This window comes from Megascapheus bottae, chromosome X (assembly GCF_031878675.1).
Source record: "Megascapheus bottae isolate mThoBot1 chromosome X, mThoBot2.hap1, whole genome shotgun sequence".
NCBI classification, from domain to species: domain Eukaryota; kingdom Metazoa; phylum Chordata; class Mammalia; order Rodentia; family Geomyidae; genus Megascapheus; species Megascapheus bottae.
In genome coordinates, this window is record NC_143547.1 from 105,297,331 (window position 1) to 105,316,933 (window position 19,603).

General features: G+C 47.8%; 1 protein-coding gene across 1 annotated transcript; it reads right to left on the reverse strand.

The window, feature by feature from the left end:
• Nucleotides 1-2,974: 2,974 nt before the first annotated feature.
• Fam3a (FAM3 metabolism regulating signaling molecule A) lies at nucleotides 2,975-11,523 on the reverse strand. The gene is made up of 10 exons (XM_090325579.1): nucleotides 11,372-11,523; nucleotides 11,031-11,227; nucleotides 8,900-9,013; nucleotides 8,593-8,616; nucleotides 5,474-5,597; nucleotides 5,315-5,373; nucleotides 4,980-5,030; nucleotides 4,604-4,688; nucleotides 4,394-4,520; nucleotides 2,975-3,601 (listed from the first exon to the last, which is right to left on the reverse strand). Exons 1-10 carry the CDS (start codon nucleotides 11,515-11,517, stop codon nucleotides 3,506-3,508), a joined length of 1,023 nt encoding a protein of 340 aa, XP_090181705.1. The 5' UTR covers nucleotides 11,518-11,523; the 3' UTR covers nucleotides 2,975-3,505.
• Nucleotides 11,524-19,603: the final 8,080 nt, after the last annotated feature.

The following is a 19,603-nucleotide window of genomic DNA, read 5'->3' on the forward strand; positions in this document are numbered from 1 at the left end:
CATGTCATATAGCAACCCCCAGTGCAGGACAAATTGGTGGAACATAGCAATTGCTTGAGGAGCACAGGAGAGTTTATGTCCTTCCCAGACTCAGTATTCACACAGTGAAGTCCACTTTCATGTGGGGACAAGCTGCTAAGTGTGCAATTGTACTTATCTGCCTTCTAGTCCCCAGAATCCATCAACTAAGCTCGCTAGGATCTGTTCACTTTTCTGTACAATTGGGGATAATGGCCCAACTTGCTAATGCTTTTTTTTTGCCAGTCTTGGGCTTAAGCTCAGGGCCTGAGCACTGTCCTTGGATTTTTCTCAAGGCTAGAGCTCTACCACTTGAGCCTCAGCACCACTTCTGGCTTTTTTTTTAAGTATATGGTACCAAGGAATCGAACCCGGGTCTTCGTGCATGCTAGGCAAGCACTCTACTACTAGGCCAAACTCCCAGCCCCCCAATTTGCTATGTTGTCTGAACTACTGAAGTAACCAAGTAGATAACAGAAGGACTGATGTGTAACTAAGCCAAGATGTACTAAAACATATGGGGAACATGGAAAGACAGTGCTGGCCCTCTCAACCACTGGAAAAACAGCTGAAGGTTGCATGGGAATTAATACTATTATATTAATATTATGTATATTATACTATCCTGTCTAATCTCAGAAATTACTGACATTTTCCATAATAAAAGATTAAATGAATATACATTGATACTATAATTGTGGAGACACTGCATTACACATTTTTTTGGGTAAAAAACCAAAGCATGTGCAATACCACGAATAAATCAGGGAGGGTCATTGATTGTAACAAATTGGAAGCTGGGGCTAAGAGATATTTTAGGTATTGTCTGTATTTTTCACTCTGTGTTGCTGTAAACTTAACATGGCTCAAGAAAAAAAAAAACTTTAGGGCTGGGAATGTGGCTTAGTGGTAGTGTTTAGTGGTGTGTGGTTAAGCACTACCAGTCCCAGAAAAAATGCTGTGTGCACACCAACCCTCAAGTAGTAAAGGTATTTCACTGGCAGGTCAGGGTCAAGTTAAAGGAGAGGAGAGGCCCATCAGGGAGAGAAAACACTTATGATGCCAGATCTGCAAACTTCAAGCTGAGCTTGTCCTGTATGTAGATAATGACAGATGCTATAATCCAGCAAGAGTCAGTGCCAGACTCTTTATTTTGCCAGAACTCAGGGCTTGAGTACTGTCCTTGGACTTTCTCATGGCTAGGGCTCTACCACTTGAGCCTCAGCACCACTTCTGGCTTTTTCGATGTATGTGGTACCAGGGAACAGAACCCTGGTCTTTGTGCATGCTAGGCAAACACTCTACCAGTAGGCCCCAAACTCTTTTTTCTGTGGGTAATGGGGCTTGAACTCTGGTCCTGGGTGCCATCCCTGAGCTCTTCAGCTCAAAGATACCTTCCTGCCCCTTGAGCCACAGTCCCACTTCCCATTTTCTAGTGATTAATTGGAGATAAGTGTCTCAGGTTTTTTAGTGCCAGGGCTGGCTTTGAACCACGATCCTCAGATCTCAGTGTCCTGAGTAGCTAGGATTATGGACATGAGCCACTTCACCCAGCCCAAACTCTTTGTAGTGTGTTCTTGTGGACTCAAGGGAGTACTCGTTGCTATAACACTTGCCTCACATGTATATATCCCGGAGTTCTATCCCAGGAATTATTATATGGCAAATAATTTTTACAGTAGTTTATCCCCCCCCCCTTTTTGTCAGTTACAGGGCTGGAACTCTGGGCTTTGGCTCTGTCCCTGAACTTTTGGGCTCAAGGTTAGCACTCTGCCACTTTGAGACAAGTCACCACTTCCATTTTTCTGGTGGTTCATTGGAGGTAATATTATCACAGACTTTGCTGCCTGAGCTGGCTTTGAACTTTGATCCTCAGATTTCAACCTCCTTAGTAGTTAGGATTATAGGCGTAAACCACCAGCGCCCAGCTAATGTATCCCTTTCTATAGGCTTTATTTCTTTGTGCCAATACTAAGGTTTGAACTTGAGGCCTGGGTGCTGTCCCGTGGCTTTTTCACTCAAGGCAGGCACTCTACCACTTCAGTCCACTTCCACTTCTGGGAGATGGGTCTCACAGATTTTCCTGCTGAAATGCCATTGAACTATGATCCTCAGGTCTCAGCCTGCTGAGTAGCTAGGCAAGCAGGCATGCATGTGCCACTAGTGCCTGGCCTACAGACTTTTTTTTAACCAGTCCTGGGCTTGAACTCAGGGCCTAAGCACTGTCCTTGGGCTTTCTCAAGTTAGAGCTCCATTATTTGAGCCACAGCACCACACTTTCAGCGTTTTCTGTGTAGGTGCTATAGAAGAATTGAACCCGGATCTTTGTGCATGCTAGGCAAACATTCTACCACTAGGCCAAACTCCTGGCCACCATTTGCAACTTTTTGAAAAGAAATTACAAATATCAGAAAATTATATTCTCATAGTTATAGGAAGTCCAAGCTCAGTGTGGCAGCTGGTTAGGGAAAAAGCTTCTTGCTGAGTCCTCACATTGGCTTCTTGATTTTATTTTTTGTCAGTCATGGAGGTTGAATGTTGGACTTAAGTGATGTCCCTACTTTGAGCCACAGCTCCACTTCTAGTTTTCTGGTGGTTCACTGGAGATAAGGCTCACGGACTTTCCTGAGTTGGCTGGTTGTTAGATCACAGCTTCCCATTAGCTACGGTTATGGGCATGAGTCACTGAGCCAAGCCCAAGCTGATTTTCATTTCTCTCCCTTTACCTAGACTCTCATACTGGATTAGGAGGAGATGGTGATTTTCCCAGGGTCCACAGGGGCAGAGCCATCTCTGCTGTTCAAGGCTATGGGTGAGGCCAGCTGGGAAGCCACCTGCGTCACATGTGAGCTACTGTCTATCCAGTTGATGGCAATGGCTGAGCCTGCGAGATCTGTCCCCTCTGCACACAGAGAACACCACCACCCAACTTCCCTGAGGACAACATCTGGATGCATTTTACTCCATTGGGGCCATCGATTTATTAAGAGGTCATCTAGAAGGTGGGTAGTGGGGACTCTGAGAAACTACGCACTGCTAATTCTTCCTGAAGGATTTTGATCATGCCCCACTGAGCTTGTTACCAAGGCCAGCAAGCTCCTGTCAAGCATGAGGCAGCATGCAGGCAGGCTTGCAGGTTTGGCTCACTGGAAGGAGCAGTGAGTGTGTGTGGAAGGTGCCCCAACGTGCCAGGCGGCTGCTACAATGAGAAGGATAGCACCCAGGATCCCTGCTGGCAGAGACGCTCAGGAATTGGAAGGAGATGACAACAGGAGTGGAGAGCGGGGCTGGGGCTAATTGCACGGCCAGCTTCAGGAACCCAAGACGGGCTTGTGGGCTCCACAGCCTCGATCACCTCGAGGTCAGCGCCGCCTCACAGCTCAGACGTGTTGGGGCTACGGAGCCTCCTTCTGGGCCATGGAGTAATGTCTCCACTTTGCACTGGCACCGCGTCGAGCCCTCGGCCTGGTTGTGGAGCCCAGCTGTGCTAGCTGGCCATGCTCCTTCGCGGGATACAGCCTTCCATCTCCAGTGCCTCTGGCCAGCCCTCGTACTTGTTGGTGTGTTTACTGTTCTTCACATGCTGTGGGCGTAGGGGTGGAAGTCACAAGCTTGGCCCTCTGGGACAGGGAAAGAGGCGGCCTAAAGCCCAGGCTTTCTACGTTTTATGCTATGCTAACCACCTCCGCCTGTATTCTGCCCAGAAACTCACCCTCTGCTCCACCCCAGGGCAAAATGGAGATTGCTGAGCTGCACTGGGGAAGAACTATGCGCTTTGATGGGTGTGGTAGCATAGAAAGGTAGGCTCCGCAGACTGTATGTGTCCCCAGCTACAGGGGGTGGTGGGGAGAGAAAGATATGGAGGGGTTTTCTAGGGATAGGGGAGCTTGACCTGCTTTTCTTTTTTAATGTTCACTAGTAGCTAGGTTTGAACTCAGGGCGTCACACTTATTCATCTGGTGCTATACCACTTGACCCATGCCCCTAATCTGGCTTTTGGCTTGTTATTTTGGAGATGGAGTTTTGTGGACTTTTCTCTCCAGGCTGGCTTTGAACCTTGATCCTCCAGGTCTCAGCCTTCTGAGTAGTTAGGATGGCACGCATGAACCACTGGCATCAGGCTTGAGCCATGTTTTGTTTTGGTCAGTCACAGCCTTTCAGAAATGTTACGCTTTGTAGGAGCAGGCTAGCTGTCCCCATGCCTTGGGCTAGGACTTTCCTAGAGGTTTAGCATTCTTTCAGATGTTTGGCAAGAAAGTTGCTTAGGTGTGGGTTTTGCCAGCCTACAAACTTTGCCATTTAAAGCAAGAGCATTGAAGGAGAACAGCCAGTCTGCCAGGGCTGGGAAGTGGAGGTGCCAGTTTGTGTGCTGTACCTGTTCAAAGGGACTCTTGTTCTGCACTCCTTTGGCTCCCACAAACACCCAGCTGTCCCGGAATGCAAGCTCCTTGGCAATCCTGCTGCCCAACTCACTAAAAAGCTTCCTGGTCTCTTCATTCATCCTGCCATGCAGAAGGAGGAAATGGGAGCTGTAAGCTGTCACTGTACAGGAGTGAGGCACAAGGTGGCTTTGGTGGTCACTTACTTGGTGGCTGGGTCGTCATAGGATGCCACAAACACCAGCGTGCCTTCATGTAGTGGCCGAATGAACTTCAACAGATCGTTAACATCTGGAGGTCGGGGGGAGGGCCTGTGGATGGGGAGCTTCCCACCCCACCATGCACCTCCCTGCCCAGCCACTATTCTCCCAATGAGGGACACCCCGAAATAGGGCCTGGGCTAAAGATGTGCTGCATCAAAGGCCACCAGGATGGCACTAGACGAACCGACGAGGAATCCAGGATTATCCTGTTTGCAATCACACCCTCCCTCCTGCTTTATGAGAAGCTGGAGTGGGTACAAGCATGCAGAGCAGGGCACCAAAGGGCAAACTACCAGGTGGAGCCATGGCGACCACTTACCTCCTGCCCACATGTCAAAGGCCCGGGCCTCGATGAGCTCACCATTGACCCCTGCATCAAGACGAGAAAGTCCGGCCGTGTTAGCTACCAAGGCCACTTGACCCTGTCACCCTAACCCCCGCAGCAGGCTCAGGTGACAGCTGTGCAGCCCTTCAGGAAGCTTTGCTTACAGCACCCTTGTTTGGATCAGTGAAGCCTCTGTCTGCCATTTGATGCCCTGGGGGGCTCCCATAACGCACTCTCCACGGCTGGCGTGCGTCCCTGGAAGGGTGTAGATGGGAGCGAGGCCCCTGTCTTGGTGGATAAACTGTCATCTGAAGGCATGCGTGACTCACCGTTTACCAGGGCAATGTTCAGCCCACGACCCACGTTGTCCTTGACACTACTCATGAGCCTGGGGGGGGACAGAAGATGTTCGGTGCCCTCAACCCCTGCAGTCCCAGCCTGGACTCCCACGCCCACTTCCCAGCCCCCATTCAGCCCAGGGCGCTCACATCTTATCTTCAAGGCAGATCTTGGGCCCGATGACGTTGGCGGCCCCGCTAACCATGCGAAAGGCCAGGTGCTCCTCGGGACATGGCTGGGGCAGGCCGCACTTGTACTTTCTGGACCGTGGTTCTGAGCAGGGACAGCCGTTGTGACCCATGGGCCTAGCCCTTGGGGTCACCTGACATCTGACAAGGGGAGGTCAGGACCAGCCAGGGTCCTGACCACAAGCAGGGAAGTATGGTAGGGCAAGGTGGACGATGTGCCCATGGATACTCTTATCTTGTCAACGAGGTGACAGACTCCAAGGGACACTTTCCTGCTATGAGCAGGAGGAGGGACAAAAGGCTGAGGGCTGGCCTGACAGAGCCAGGAGAAGAGCAGGAGTGGAGACATTCCGAGTGGAGTCCCCATGGTAGAAGGCTTCTACTCAGGCATGTGGGAACAGTGGACTTGGCTAGATCCCCAATTCCCTTGGGCTCACCCAAAGGAAAGATAGGAGGACAGAAGGAAGACAACTCCTGTAATGAGGTGAACTGGATTCCCACAAAAATATATGCTAGATGGGCTGGGAGTTTGGCCTAGTGGTAGACTGCTTGCCTAGCATGCACGAAGACCTGGGTTCGATTCCTCGGTACCACATACATAGCAAAAAGCAGGAAGTGGTGCTGAGGCTCAAGTGGTAGAGCTCTAGCCTTGAGAAAGTCCAAGGACAGTGCTCAGGCCCTGAGCTCAAGCCCAGGACTGGCAAAAAAAATATGCTGGATTTGTCATCCTAGCACTTCAGAATGTAGCCTTGTTTGGAAATAAGGCTTCTTCTGACAAATTAATTAAGATGAGGTCACACTGAGTGCTAAAGCAGCATGACTCGCGTCCTTATTGGGAAAGAAGAGACAAAGGCACCCAGGAGGAAAAAGGCAATGGAGGTAGAAATCATGCAGCCACAACCTAGGAAGACCTAAGTCGAGGTGTGGGCCAGGCATAGCAGGGTCCTTCCTCACCTAGAGCTTTCAGAGGGAGAAAAGCCCTGCTGGTACTTCCACAATTGTGAGAAAAGAAAGTTCTATCATTTACAGAATGATAATTTGTCATGATGCTCTGTTGTAGAAGCTCCAGAAACTGATATACCTTTTGGCCCTGCAAATTAGGGTGTTTATTTAGCAAACACTTAACAATGTAAAAATGAGTGCTGGGAGTTTGGCCTAGTGGGAGAGTACTTGCCTACCATGCAGGAAGACCTGGGTTCCACTCCTCAGTACCATGTACATAGAAAAAGCCAGAAGTGGCGCTGAGGCTCAAGTAGTAGAGTGCTAGTCTTGAAAAAGCCCAAGGACAGTGCTCAGGCCCTGAGTTCAAGCCCTGGGACTGGGAAATATTTTTTTTTCTTTAGAGGGACAGGACATGGTGAAGAATGCCTGTAATACCAGATAGGCAGAAATGGGAGGATCATAGTTCGAGAGCTAACGGGCTCATTCAGTGAGACCCTATCTCAAAAACCAACCTGGACATGGTGGCTCAGGCCTGGAACCCCAGGTATGTCAGAGGTAAGATAGGACTGTGTTCTGAGGGAAGTTTTAAGTAAAACCAAGATCCCATCTGTAAAACTAAAACAAAAGGGCCTAGTAGTATGGCTTAAGTGGTTAGAGCACCTGCCTGGCAAGTAAGTACAAGGCTCCAAATTTAAATCATGGCTAGTAAGCATGACTGTGATGGGGGCCAAAAAAAGAAGACAGAAACAGAAAAAGAATTTACTGTTTTCCAGCCTACATTCATTATCATGGACAGGATGCTGCTAGGAATGTTAAAGTCTCAGAAATGAGGAAGGAGCTGGGTACTGGTGGCTGTAATCCTAGCTACTTCAGCTGAGATCTAAGGATTTGGGTTCAAAGCCAGCCTGTCAGAAGAAGCCATGGGACTTATCACCAATGAAACAGGAATCCCATGAAGTCAGAGCTGGAGCGAGTGGTTCCCGCCTGTAATTCTAGCAACTCAAGAGGCTGAGAGCTGAGGATGATGGTTTAAAGCCAGCCCAGGCAGAAAAGTCCATGAGAATCTTATCTCTAGTCAATCACCAAAAAGTCAGAATGGGAGCTGTGGCTCAAGTGGTAGAATTCTAGACTTGAGCAAAAAAAGTTCAGGGATAGTACTCAGGCCCTGACTCGAAGCTACACACACACGCACGCACGCACGCACGCACGCACGCACGCACACACACACACAGAGGAAAAGGAAAAGAAACAAAGTCTGCTTATACTGACAGGGACAGAGAGGAGCTAAAGGAAGCAGGGTAGTTCTGAAGAGTGAGCTAAAGAGTGCAAAGATCAAGAGGGTGAGATTACGTCTTATAGTAGAGGGCGGGTCACCTCAGTGTGCCCAGAGAGGGGAATCAAGCCACAAAAATTTATTGTCAGGCTATGAAATTGAGTTTTTCACTGATGGGTTTTTGACTTGTTTGGGACCAGTGACCTTCCCCCTCCCCCATTTTCTTTCTTTTTATTGTTTTCTTCCATTTTCTCTCCTCCCTTTTTGTGTGTACTGGTAGTGGGATTGGAAATCAGGACCTGATGTTCTTTTTTTTTCAACTTTTATTTTTTCCATATATTTTTTATTGTAATTAACAGGAGGGTTACGTTATATTCACCAGATAGAAGGTGCATTACTTCACAAACATTGATACCCTTTCTCATGTCTTGGTCCCCAATGGATCTGATGTTCTTGCTTGAGTTTTTCATTCAAGGCTAGCAATCTACTGCTTGAGCCGAGTTGCACTTCCCCATTTTTGGTGATTAGGTGGAGATAAGATTCTTATAAACTTTCCTGCCCAGACTGGCTTTGAACCATAATCCTCAGATTTCAGTCCCCTGAGAAGCTGGGATTACAAGTGTGAGCCACTGGATCCTGACTGTGTTTTCTCACTTTTGGAATGGGAATGCCAACCTTCTGTCTCTTGACTGTATTCAACAGGTAATTAATCCACTTAAAAGGTTCACAGCCAAGTAAGCTGTGATAGCTAGTTTAGGGAAGGATGGGTGAAGAGCAGAAATCTTGAGGGGTGCAGGCAAGCAAGGGCATCACAAAGGCAAGGGTGGGCACAGAGTGGGGGGGGGGAAGTGACAGAGCTTCTTACCTGCAGTCACCGAGTTCTCTTGGCCTGTGGATACAGAGTTGTTTGTTACTGCGGGTGTCACTGGCCCTGCAGTGAGGCAGTCAAGTTCTGGGCCATGGAGCTAAGCCAGATTGCCCTCGGCATGCTTTCTGCTTAAGTCTACATGGGGTTTACATTCAAGCTGCTTGCTCATGGAAAAGGATGAATTCGAGTTATAAGGAGTACATAAGTGACCCTATCATGGGGTACAACCCCCACCCCAATGGGTATCAGTCCCACAGATACCCTGGTACCTCAGCAGTGAGGCAAGAGAGGGCCCCACACTCACTGTTGAAGAGTTGCTGGATTCGAGGGAAGCCACCACCAGGTCCCCCCAGGAGAAGGGTGACCAGGATCCAGGTGAGCCCCACAGTGATGAGGAGGGCCACGATGCGGAGCGGGCCTGGAGGCAGGACACACACCAGTGAGCCAAGTTAACAACCAGCCCACCTGGACTGGGAGTGTGGCCTAGTGGTAGAGTGCTTGCCTAGCATGCACAAAGACCCAGGTTCGATTCCTCGGAACTACATGTATAGAAAAAAGCCAGAAGTGGTGCTGTGGCTCAAGTGGTAGAGCTCTAGCCTTGAGAAAGTCCAAGGACAGTGCTTAGGCCCTGAGCTCAAGCACAGGACTGGCAGAAAAAGAAAAAAGAAAAAAAAAGAGAACAAGCCCAGGGCCTGTCACAAGTACACAGCCCCTTCCATTTGGAAAGAAGTGTTGGGAGCATGGGTTGGTGGGGCCTCATCACTACTCAGCAGGCCTAAGGACACTTTCCTTGACAGGTGGAGGGAGGAAACTGAGTTCAAACCCCAAGCTTGCCATTTTCTTTTTCCTGGAAGGTATGCAGGGAATGGGTATAACCCAGTAGTCCACAAGTCGTCTCAACTAGCAGTATATTTGTGGGTCATTTATCTGTCCTTCCTCTCCTGTTGTTCAGGATTTTGGATCTGATTTCCCCTCCTTTCTCAGACTTCCTTGTCATGAGGACCCTTCTCTACTTGTCTTTGAGTATATGGTTGTCCTCTGTCTTCCCCTGCAAAGCTGGACTTTACTAGGCTTCTGTCCCAGACTGCTTTCTTATCTGTAGAGTCTATTTATAGGTAATTTAATCTACTACAGATATTGTGTGTGCACACATATACACACATGAATCATGGGGCTTGAACTCAGGGTGTGAGCATGATTCTTGAGGATTTTTACTGAAAGGTATTGCAGTACCACTTGAGTCACAGCTCAGTTTGTGTGTACTGCAGATCTTAAACTAAGCACCACATTGCATTATTACCTTATGCTCTACCTGCAGCCTTCATCTATGTTGAGCCTTGCAAAAAGTTTGTCACTGTTCAGTTCCACTTAGGTCTACAAAGTGGCTACCCTTAGTAGCTTTGAACTTCACCCACAAGGCATTTTTTTTTTGTTTTGGCATTTCTGTGGCTTGAACTCAGGATTGTGAGCTTTGTCCTTGGACACTTCTTTTTTTTGCTAGTCCCAGGGCTTGAACTCAGGGCCTGAGCACTGTCCTTGGACTTTCTCAAGGCTAGAGCTCTAACACTTGAGTCACAGTACCAGTTCTGGGTTTTTCTATGTATGTTGTAGCAAGGAGTTGAAGCTGGGTCTTCATGCATGCTAGGCAAGCACTATACCACTAGGCCAAACTCCTTGTTCCCTTGGACATGTTTTGCTCAAGGCTAGCATTCTGCAACTTGAGCCACAGCAGTACTTGGTTTTTCTGAGTATGTGGTGGTAAGGAATCAAACCCAGGGCTTCATGCATGCTAGGTGAGCGGTCTAGCACTAGGTAACATTTCCAGTCCCAACAAGGCATCTTTATCTGATTTGCTAGGTAGGTGCCCTACCAGTTCAACCATAGCTCTGGAGTGTTTTTGCATAGGTTAGTTTTGGTTTATGGTTTGTCTGAGAGCCTCTTACCTGTCCCTGGACATGGCAGGTATATGTTACTGTGCCCAGTGAGGGACAACCTTGAACAAGGATCTCTTGGATCCCGAGATCTGTTTCTCTTCAAGTAGCTAAGATTCCAGGTGTGAGCTCTTTCCTAAGAAGGAGTGCTCATCCTACTTGTCCTGCTGTCATTGGTTGAAGTCCAATTCCACGGGCACCTTTGTCAGTTCCCGTCTGAGACCACGCCTCTCCATGCTCTAACCCTCCCCACCTAGCCGCCATGCTCCCTGGAGCCTCTGTCCCAACTCATTTTATATGAGTTGGGTGAACAATACTAATCTAGAGCTTATGATTTGGGAAACTGGAGTTCTCAGACGTGAAAGGATTCGCTTAAGGTCACAGAATGAGTGTTTGTGCACGGTTCTCCATTTTTGGCACCAAAACCTGCGGCCACCCGGCCCCTCCTAGCACTGACGTGAGAACAGTGGGGCCTCCCTCCCGTTCTCTGTGGAAGCCACCAACCTGCCAACCTCATGTCCTGTTCCCCCGCTGGTTGGGACCGCCGGCAGGTGCACTGTTTGGGGAGCGTGAGCAGGACAGGGTGCGTGCCGGGGCAAGGCTGGGTTGAGCCCCGGTGGGAGGCAAGCGAGATCCGTGCTACGACTTGATCCTCCAAACATCCGGCCAGGCTAGGTTCCTCAGGAACGCCAGGACAATACCTGCCTGGCCAGGAGAGGCTTTAAGAATGAGTCTGATCGCGGTCGAGCTTACAGACGCGTGCCTCCGGGACTGGGCTGTCCAAGTGGTTCTCCCGGACTCGGGCCACTGCACGGGTGGTCCAGGCGACTAGGCTCACCAAGAACTTGCCTGGTCGAAGAGAGACGTAGGCTCGGTAAGGAGGGGGGCCAGTCGGGTCGGGGGTGTCCCTTTCTCTCCGACGAAGCGAGATAGCACAGTTGCGCAGAAGCCGCCTGGCAGGCCCGACAATGGCGGCGTTGGGCGGGGCCATAGCCTACATGCACCGCCTGGCCTTTGGCTGCGTGCTTAGCTCGGCACGCCCCACGCAGGCCCCGCCTCTAAGACCCAGCCAACCGGTGGGTGGAACCTGATGTGGCCCCGCCCCTGCCGCACGCTCCTGCTCAGCTGCCAAGCCTTTGAACCTCTACATAAAGCTCAGCTAGATAAAGCTCGGCTTCCTGGGAAGCCGCAGACAGGAATGGGCACATAGTTGGACATGACTCTTGAAGTTGGTATTTGTACCTTTTACAAACAAGGAAGAACCAGAAGCATATGTGGGAAAAACAGAACCTAACAAAGCCAAGGCAACCAGGGTGCGAGCCTTCCCTTCTAGTCTGTCCTGTTCACAAGCATCTGTCTCCTTGTTTCATGTACGGCTCACACAGTCGGAAGGAGCCAGGCAAGCACACCCAGCTCTGATTCTACAGCACGCACTTCTCCATTAATACACACAACACTTGGCCGGGAGTTTGGCCTAGTGGTAGAGTGCTTGCCTAGCATGCACGAAGACCTGGGTTCAATTCCTCGGTACCACATACATAGAAAAAAGCCGGAAGTGGTGCTGAGGCTCAAGTGGAAGAGCTCTAGCCTTGAGAAAGTCCCAGGACAGGGCTGAGGCCCTGAGCTCAAGCCCAGGACTGGCAAAAAAAAAATACACACAACACTCCCCGTCCCCACTTCTGCCTAAACATAATGGAGTAATGTCCCAGCACCGTTCTACTTCAGCCAGCACTTTTCTCAATGGCTTTTGTTGATGAATTTCATGACTTTATTTCTGCTGCCGAATCCTTCTCAATGGAATCCAATAGAAGCAGCTCTTGGCCACATACTCTTTCACTGGCAAGCAGGCCCCAGGCCCCAGGCCCCAGCAAGACCTGATGGTTCTTACAGGACAATGTTTACACACTGCTCAGAGCTACAAGAAAGATGAATTTAATTAGTTCTCCTGAGAGCCAGAACCAACTACCCCTTCCCCAGAGTCACTACAGGTGTGAGTGTGATGGCTTATATGAGAAGCTGGGATTCAGCTCAAGGTCTTCGGTACCATCTCCGAGTTTTCTTTGGAAACTACAAATATATACGTGGAAACTTGAACCCAGCGTCCATGTATGCTATGCATTACCTTCACTGCAATCATGGCCCTGTCTTGTTCTAAATTATTAATTATACAAGCAATGTGTTTCAAATATTTCATACTTGAATATTGTATCCAATTCCCATCACCCTCTGCATATGCATGCATAGAATATAAACAATGTACTCTAACTTCATGGCAACAGGGCCTAGTAGATACAGGCACAGAGGAAGAAATGAAATCAAGAATAGGAACCAAAAGGGGTCGGGAGGTTGGCCTATTGGTAGAGTGCTTGCCTAGTATGCACGAAGACCCGGGTTCGATTTCTCGGTACCCTACATACATAGCAAAAAGGTGGAAGTGGTGCTGAGGCTCAAGTGGTAGAGTGCTAGCGTTGAGAAAGTCCAAGGACAGTGCTCAGGCCCTGAGTTCAAGCCCAGGACTGGCAAAAAAAAAGAATAGGAACCAAAAGTATTTTTAGATTTATGTATAATATCCCAGTTCCCTAAAACATTTCTTTTTGCCAGTCCTGGGCTTGAGCTCAGGCCCTGAGCACTGTCCTTGAACTTTCTAAGGCTAGAGCTCTACCACTTGAGCCTCAGCACCACTTCCGGCTTTTTTTCTATGTATGTGGTAGCAAGGAATTGAACCTCGGTCTTCCTGCATGCTAGGCAAGCACTTTAACCACTAGGCCAAACTCCCAGCCCTCTAAAACATTTTTTTACATAATGTCTTGCTTATGGTTCTCCTGTTTAATCCTACCAACTTCTTCAAAGTTTATAACTATGTGAAAAACAAACTTTATTAAAAAATACATATCATAATATATGCTTGTAACCACAGTACTCAGGGGGTTGAAAAGGAGGATTCAGAGTTTCTGACCAGCAGTACACATCGAGTCTTAAAGCAAAGTAGAAAAGAAGTATTGCTCAGGCACCAGTGCCTCATGCCTGGTTTCCCACTTATTTTGCAGTCTGAGACCTAAAAACTTAAGGTCTGAGGCCAGACAAAGCAGAAAAAAGTAAAGACTATCTAAAACATAACCAACAACAAAGCAGCTGGAGGAGTAACTAAAGAGATAGAGTACCACTCTACCAAACTTAAGAGCTCCAGCAAGTATTACTGTAAAGAAATAATAAAAAGAATAAAATGTTGCAAATGTAGTACTGACAATCTTGTGCCCCCTTCCCACAAGCGACATTGTATATCATTTTATTTCCCTCACAATGAAGAACTATACACTTACTGTTTTTGTTTTTCTCTTTCCGTTTGTGGTTTGTGCGTGGCCCTTAAACTCTGGGCCTGGGCGCTGTCCCTGAGCTCTTCAGCTCAAGGCTACTGCCCTACCCCCTGAGCCGCATCCCTACTTCCCATTTTCTAGTGACTAATTCAAGAGTCTCATGCACTTTAGTACCTGGGCTGGTTTTGAACTGCGATTCTGAGATCTCAGCCTCCTGAGTAGCTAGGATTACAGGTGTGAGCCACCACACCCAGCTTCCAGCTTTTTCTATGTATGTGGTACCAAGGAATTGAACCCAAGTCTTCATGCATGTTTCCTGCCCAGAGGTGATTTTCAATCCAGCAAAAAGCCAGAAGAGTAAGTGTGGCTCAAATGGTAAATCACCAGGTCTTTTGAATTGTTATTATAAACAAGGGATACACTTACATGAGCCACATGATGAGTACATATATTTTTGGACACTATCACCCCTTCTCTAAATCACCAGGTTTGAGTGAAAATGTGAGGCACCAAGTTGAAGCTCCAGTATTCGTTCCCCCCCCGTCTCTCTCTCTCTCTGTCTCTGTCTCTGTCTCTCTCTCTCCCCTGCAATGAACACACAAATAGAGTAACTATCAGTTTCCATGAATCCTTATTTACAAAACATGTGCAGTTTGTTCTCCCTGTGTTATCCAGTATTCATTTAGATATACCCACGTATTTGCTTTTGCTGCCTTCCTGTATTTGTTTTATCCACCTATTAGCAGCTATCAGCTTTCTTCTGTGCTTAGTGCATTTTTTAGTGAGAGTGACAAGTTTTGGGTTGGATTCAGGGTTCAGTTGATAGAGCATTAAACAATGAGCAAAAGCACCAGGTGCTGAGTTCGTGTCCTGATGATTTTAGGGGCCAGGAGCATGGCCTCGTAGTAGAGTGCTCACCTAGCATGCATGAAGCCCTGGGTTCCATTCCTCAGTACCGTATACACAGAAAAACCTAGAAGTGGCATTGTGGCTCAAGTAGCAGAGCGCTAGCCTTGAGCAAAATGTGTCCAAGGACAGTGCTCAGGCCCTCAGTTCAAGCTCCAGGACTGGCAAAACACCAAAAAACAAAAATCAAAAAACAAAACAAAACAAATAGTGGCAAATTCTTTGCTTCTATTTGTACTTCCTGTTTATGCTTGAAAGATATTTTCAGGGCTGAGGATGTAGCTTCACTACCCCAAAAGAGGGATTTTCATTTTCAGTGGAGGGTAGGATTGTAGGTTGAACGACATATATTTCACTGTCTGCTGACGGTTGCTGCTAAGCTCCCTGGTCACTAGTCTGTCTTCATTCGCCCTCTGGCTGCTTTGAACATTTTCTTTCTCTTTGGATTCCTGTACTTTCCACTATTATATTGCTAGATATTGATTCTTTTTAAATCATTCCACTTGGAGTTAGTTGTCTTCTGTTCCTAAGGATAAAATTACAATAATTTTTGCTTTAATGATGTTTAATTATTTTGTTTTTACTTCAGTATTTTTCCCCCTGGATTGTGACTTTCCTACGGGCATAACAACTTTGCACTACCAAGCCCCTCTAACTGCAATCATAAATAGTCATGATTGAGGGGCTGGGAGTGTGGCCTAGTGGTAGAGTGGTAGATTCCTTGGTACCACATACATAGAAAAAGCTGGAAATAGTGCTTTGACTCAACTGATAGAGTTCTAGCCTTGAGAAAACCCAAAGACAGCGCTCAGGCCCTGAGTTCAAGCCCCAGGACTGGCAAAAAAAAAGAAACCCCTTTACTAAAACATGTTAGCTGGATACATGTGGCTTGTGCCTGTAATCCTAACAAGTCAGAGAGCTGAGAAACAGAGAATCATGATTTCAATCCAGCCTGGGCAGAACAGCAAAATAAACAGAAAAAAAAAGCTGGGCTTGGAAGTGTAGCCGAAATGGTACAGTGAAAATAAGTAGAGCAATCTTGAGGTTCTGAGATGTAATCCTAGTATCAGGAAAATATTAAAGGCACGTTAGTAGGAGAAAAGCATGGCAAGTCTATTTTGTTAGACTTTTATATAACATGGAATCCTTCACAGTGAAGATCTAAAGACCCAGTGTTACCAGGAAATGCCTTCTCAGACTCAGACACAAACCTTTTTGCTAGCCAGTGTTGTGTTTCAGATAAAATACACAGATATCTGGGACCTCTGCTGCTCAACCAGATCCAGGGGCAAGCTGTGGTCTCTCATGCCTGTAATCTCATCTACTTGCACAGATAAGAGGACTGAGGTTGGAGCCAGCCTAAGAAAAAGTACAGGACCCAGTTGGCATTGGTGGCTCACACTTGTAAGTCTACCTGTTTAGGAGGCTGACATCTGACTATTACAGTTGGAAGCTAGCCAAGTCCTCCGATTTGTTTTCCATTTAACTAGCAAAAATCCTCCACCAGAGCTGTGGTTCAAGTTGTAGAGCGCCAACTCTGACCAAAAAAGCTGAATGAGCCGGGGGCTGGTGGCTCACACTTGTAATCCTAGATAGTCAGCAGGCTGAGATATGAGGATTGTGATTCAAAGTCATCCTGGGCATAAAATTCTGTGAGATTCTCATCGCCCATTGACCACTAAAAATGCTCTAAGTGGATCTGCAGCTCAAGCGCTGGAGTACTACCCATGAGCACAAAGGCTTAGCGACAACTCTCAAGAGTGGCATAGACAAAAGACCTGAGCAAGCTGGGTGCCAGTAGCTAATGTTTTTAATCCTAGCTACTCAGGAGGCTAAGCTCTGAAGATAGCAGTTGGAAGCCAACCCAGGCAGGAAACACTATGAGACTCTTATCTCCAATAAAATACTCAGAAAAAGGCAGAAGTGGTACTATGGCTCAAGTGGTAGGGCGCTAGTCTTGAGAAAGCCCAAGGACAATACCTAGGTCTTGAGTTCAAGTCCAGGACTGGCAACAAAAGAAAACAAAAACAAAAAACCTCTCTTGGATTTGTCTGTTTATGCTGGCTTGGAACTGTGATCCTGAGATCTCAGCCTCTGGAGTAGCTAGGATTACAGGTGTGAGCCACCCACACCTGGAGAAGATCTTGAGTTTAAGGCTAGCTTGCTAAGATCCTACCTCAAATGTCAACAAAACAATCTTCATGCACATTGTGAAATGGTAACCCCTCTGTAGAACACTTAATAATAACAATGAAATTGTACGTGATTTTTTTTGCCAGTCCTGAGCCTTGAAGTCAGGGCCTGAGCACTGTCCTTGGACTTTCTCAAGGCTAGAGCTCCACCACTTGAGCCTCAGCACCAGTTCTGCCATTTTTCTATGTATGTGGTACTGAGGAATCGAACCCAGGTCTTTGTGCATGCTAGGCAAGCACTCTAGCACTAGGCCAAATTCCAGGCCCCAATAAAATTGTATTTTTTTTTGCCAGTCCTGGGCTTGAGCTCAGGGCCTGAGCACTGTCCTTGGACTTTCTCAAGGCTAGAGCTCTACCACTTGAGCCTCAGCACCACTTCCAGCTTTTTTCTATGTATGTGGTACCGAGGAATCGAACCCGGGTCTTCGTGCATGCTAGGCAAGCACTTTAACCACTAGGCCAAACTCCCGGCCCCGGTATTTTTAAAAAGAATCAAAAAAAAAAATAAAAAGAATCAAGTGGTGCGCGGTGGCTTACACCTGTTATTCTACTTACTCAGGACGCTGAGATCTGAACATCATGTTTGAAAGCCAGCCCAGGCAGAAAAGTCCCTGTAAGATTTTGTTTTGCCAGTCCTGGGGCTTGAACTTAGGGCCTGAACATTGTTTTTGAGCTTTCTCAGGGTTAGAGCTCTACCAGTTGAGCCTCAGCACCACTTTCAGCTTTTTCTATGTATATGGTATCCAGGTTTTCATGTATGCTAGGAAAACACTTTACCACTAGGCCAAACTCCCAGCCTCAGATATTTTTTTTTCCTTTTTGGGTCTTCATGTGAATGCTTCTGAACCACCTTCCTAGACCTTCACTTACCCATGTTGATGAAAAACTGTTGCTACTTTTCACTATTATGAATGTTACAAACTTGCATTTTTGTATGAAGACCCTTTGATTTCTGCAAGGCTGTGTATACCTGGAGTGTAAAGGTTGTTGCCTGTGGCTGTCCTGCCTTCATGCAGGCACAGAGCTGAGGTAACAGTTGACTGGCCTCACGTGCCATAGTGGAAGAACTCATAGCTACAGGGAGAGTTGATTCCACCCATGTATTACTTTATGTGTAAATGTAGTGATCTCGAGTTGGGGACAGTTAACTAACTGATGTCTCAGGGATGTTTCGTTTTCAGTTTCTTGTTTTTGTCATAGGGCTTGAACTCAGGGTACTCGTGCTGTTTCGAAGCCCTTTTGCTTGAGGCTCATCCACTACCACCTTGGTGGTTAACTGGAGATAAGAGCCTTAGGTACTTTCCTGCCTATTTTGGCTTTGAACTGACATCTTTAGACCTCAGCCCCCTGAGTAGCTGAGATTAAGGTGTGAGCCACCAGTGCTTGGCTTTTCGGTTAATTTGTAGATGTGGAGCCCTAGCAGGTTTCAAGCGGTGTCAGTCTCCAACTGTGATCTTCCTCTGGGTGCCTTCCAAATAAACTATCAGGATCATAGTTGTGTATGTCCAGTTAGGTGAGGTCTTCTTAACTTTCTGCTCAGCTAGTTCCGACCCATATTCCTCTCCATGTGTCTACGAAAGCGCTCAGGGTTACAAGCAAGCATTCCTCTTGCCCAGTGTGTAGCTGGATCCCTCCGACACCTCAGGGCCAACCCGCTTACAAGCCCCACCTCACGGATGCTATAGCAACATGCAGCTGTCCTAGATCCTCTGTAGCTTGTGAAGGTTGGGATAGGCCTTTTGGGTCTGTTTTGTTTTTTGTTTTTTTCCCTCTTTTCTTCCCGTCCTGGGGCTTGCACTCAAGGCCTACTTGCTGTCCCTAGGCCTCTTTGGGCTCAAGGGTAGCGTTTTACTACTTGAGCCACAGTGGCACTTCGGGCTTTTTCTGAGTAGCTCATTGGAGATAAGTCTCAGAGAACTTCCTGCCCAGGCTTCTGATCCTCAGTGGCTGGGATGACAGGCGTGCGTCTCTGTTTTTCTTTTCCAATGGCTCAATGCTGTACTCAGGCACAAATCTGAGGCTGTGATGATCCACCATGGCTAAATAGGGAGTTGGACATTAAAAAAATTTTTTTAAAAAAGCTCGAGCCAACATCACCCCCTGGTGGCTCATGGTAGGGAAGGGCACAGATAGATCTTCAGGGTCTGCTGTGCTGCCATCTTTGAGTTCAGTGGTGTGGGTCGGCTGTAGTCTTGGGCAAAGGCTACTCTGCTCATGGAAGCTACTTGGTAGCCATGTGGTAAAGTTCAAGTGAAGAGAAAGAGCCTGTTATGGGTACCGTGTCGTGCATGCTGGCGTAGTGACGTTCATGAGGTGTGCGTGAGGTGCTGTGCGGGTAGGACTCTGCCCTGGCAGCCACCCTCACGTGCTGGGGTTCTGTCCCTAGTGGTGTCACTTCTGGCCATTCCTGCTGGGTCCACCCGATGTCCTTTGGGAAAACAGGGCTAAGCTTCCAGGCCTCGCAGCCTAGGGAGGAAGAGGTGACTCACAGAAAATGCCCTGGCTAGCTGGCTGTGGTGACCCATGCCTTGTGTTCTTAGCTGCTCGAGAGGCTGAACTAGGACTGCTGGAACCTAGGAATATGGAGCCAGACTGAGCAGCTGCAAACGACACTGCCACGGATGTGCAGGAGGGACGGGGGCAGGGAACACAAGGGGCAGACACA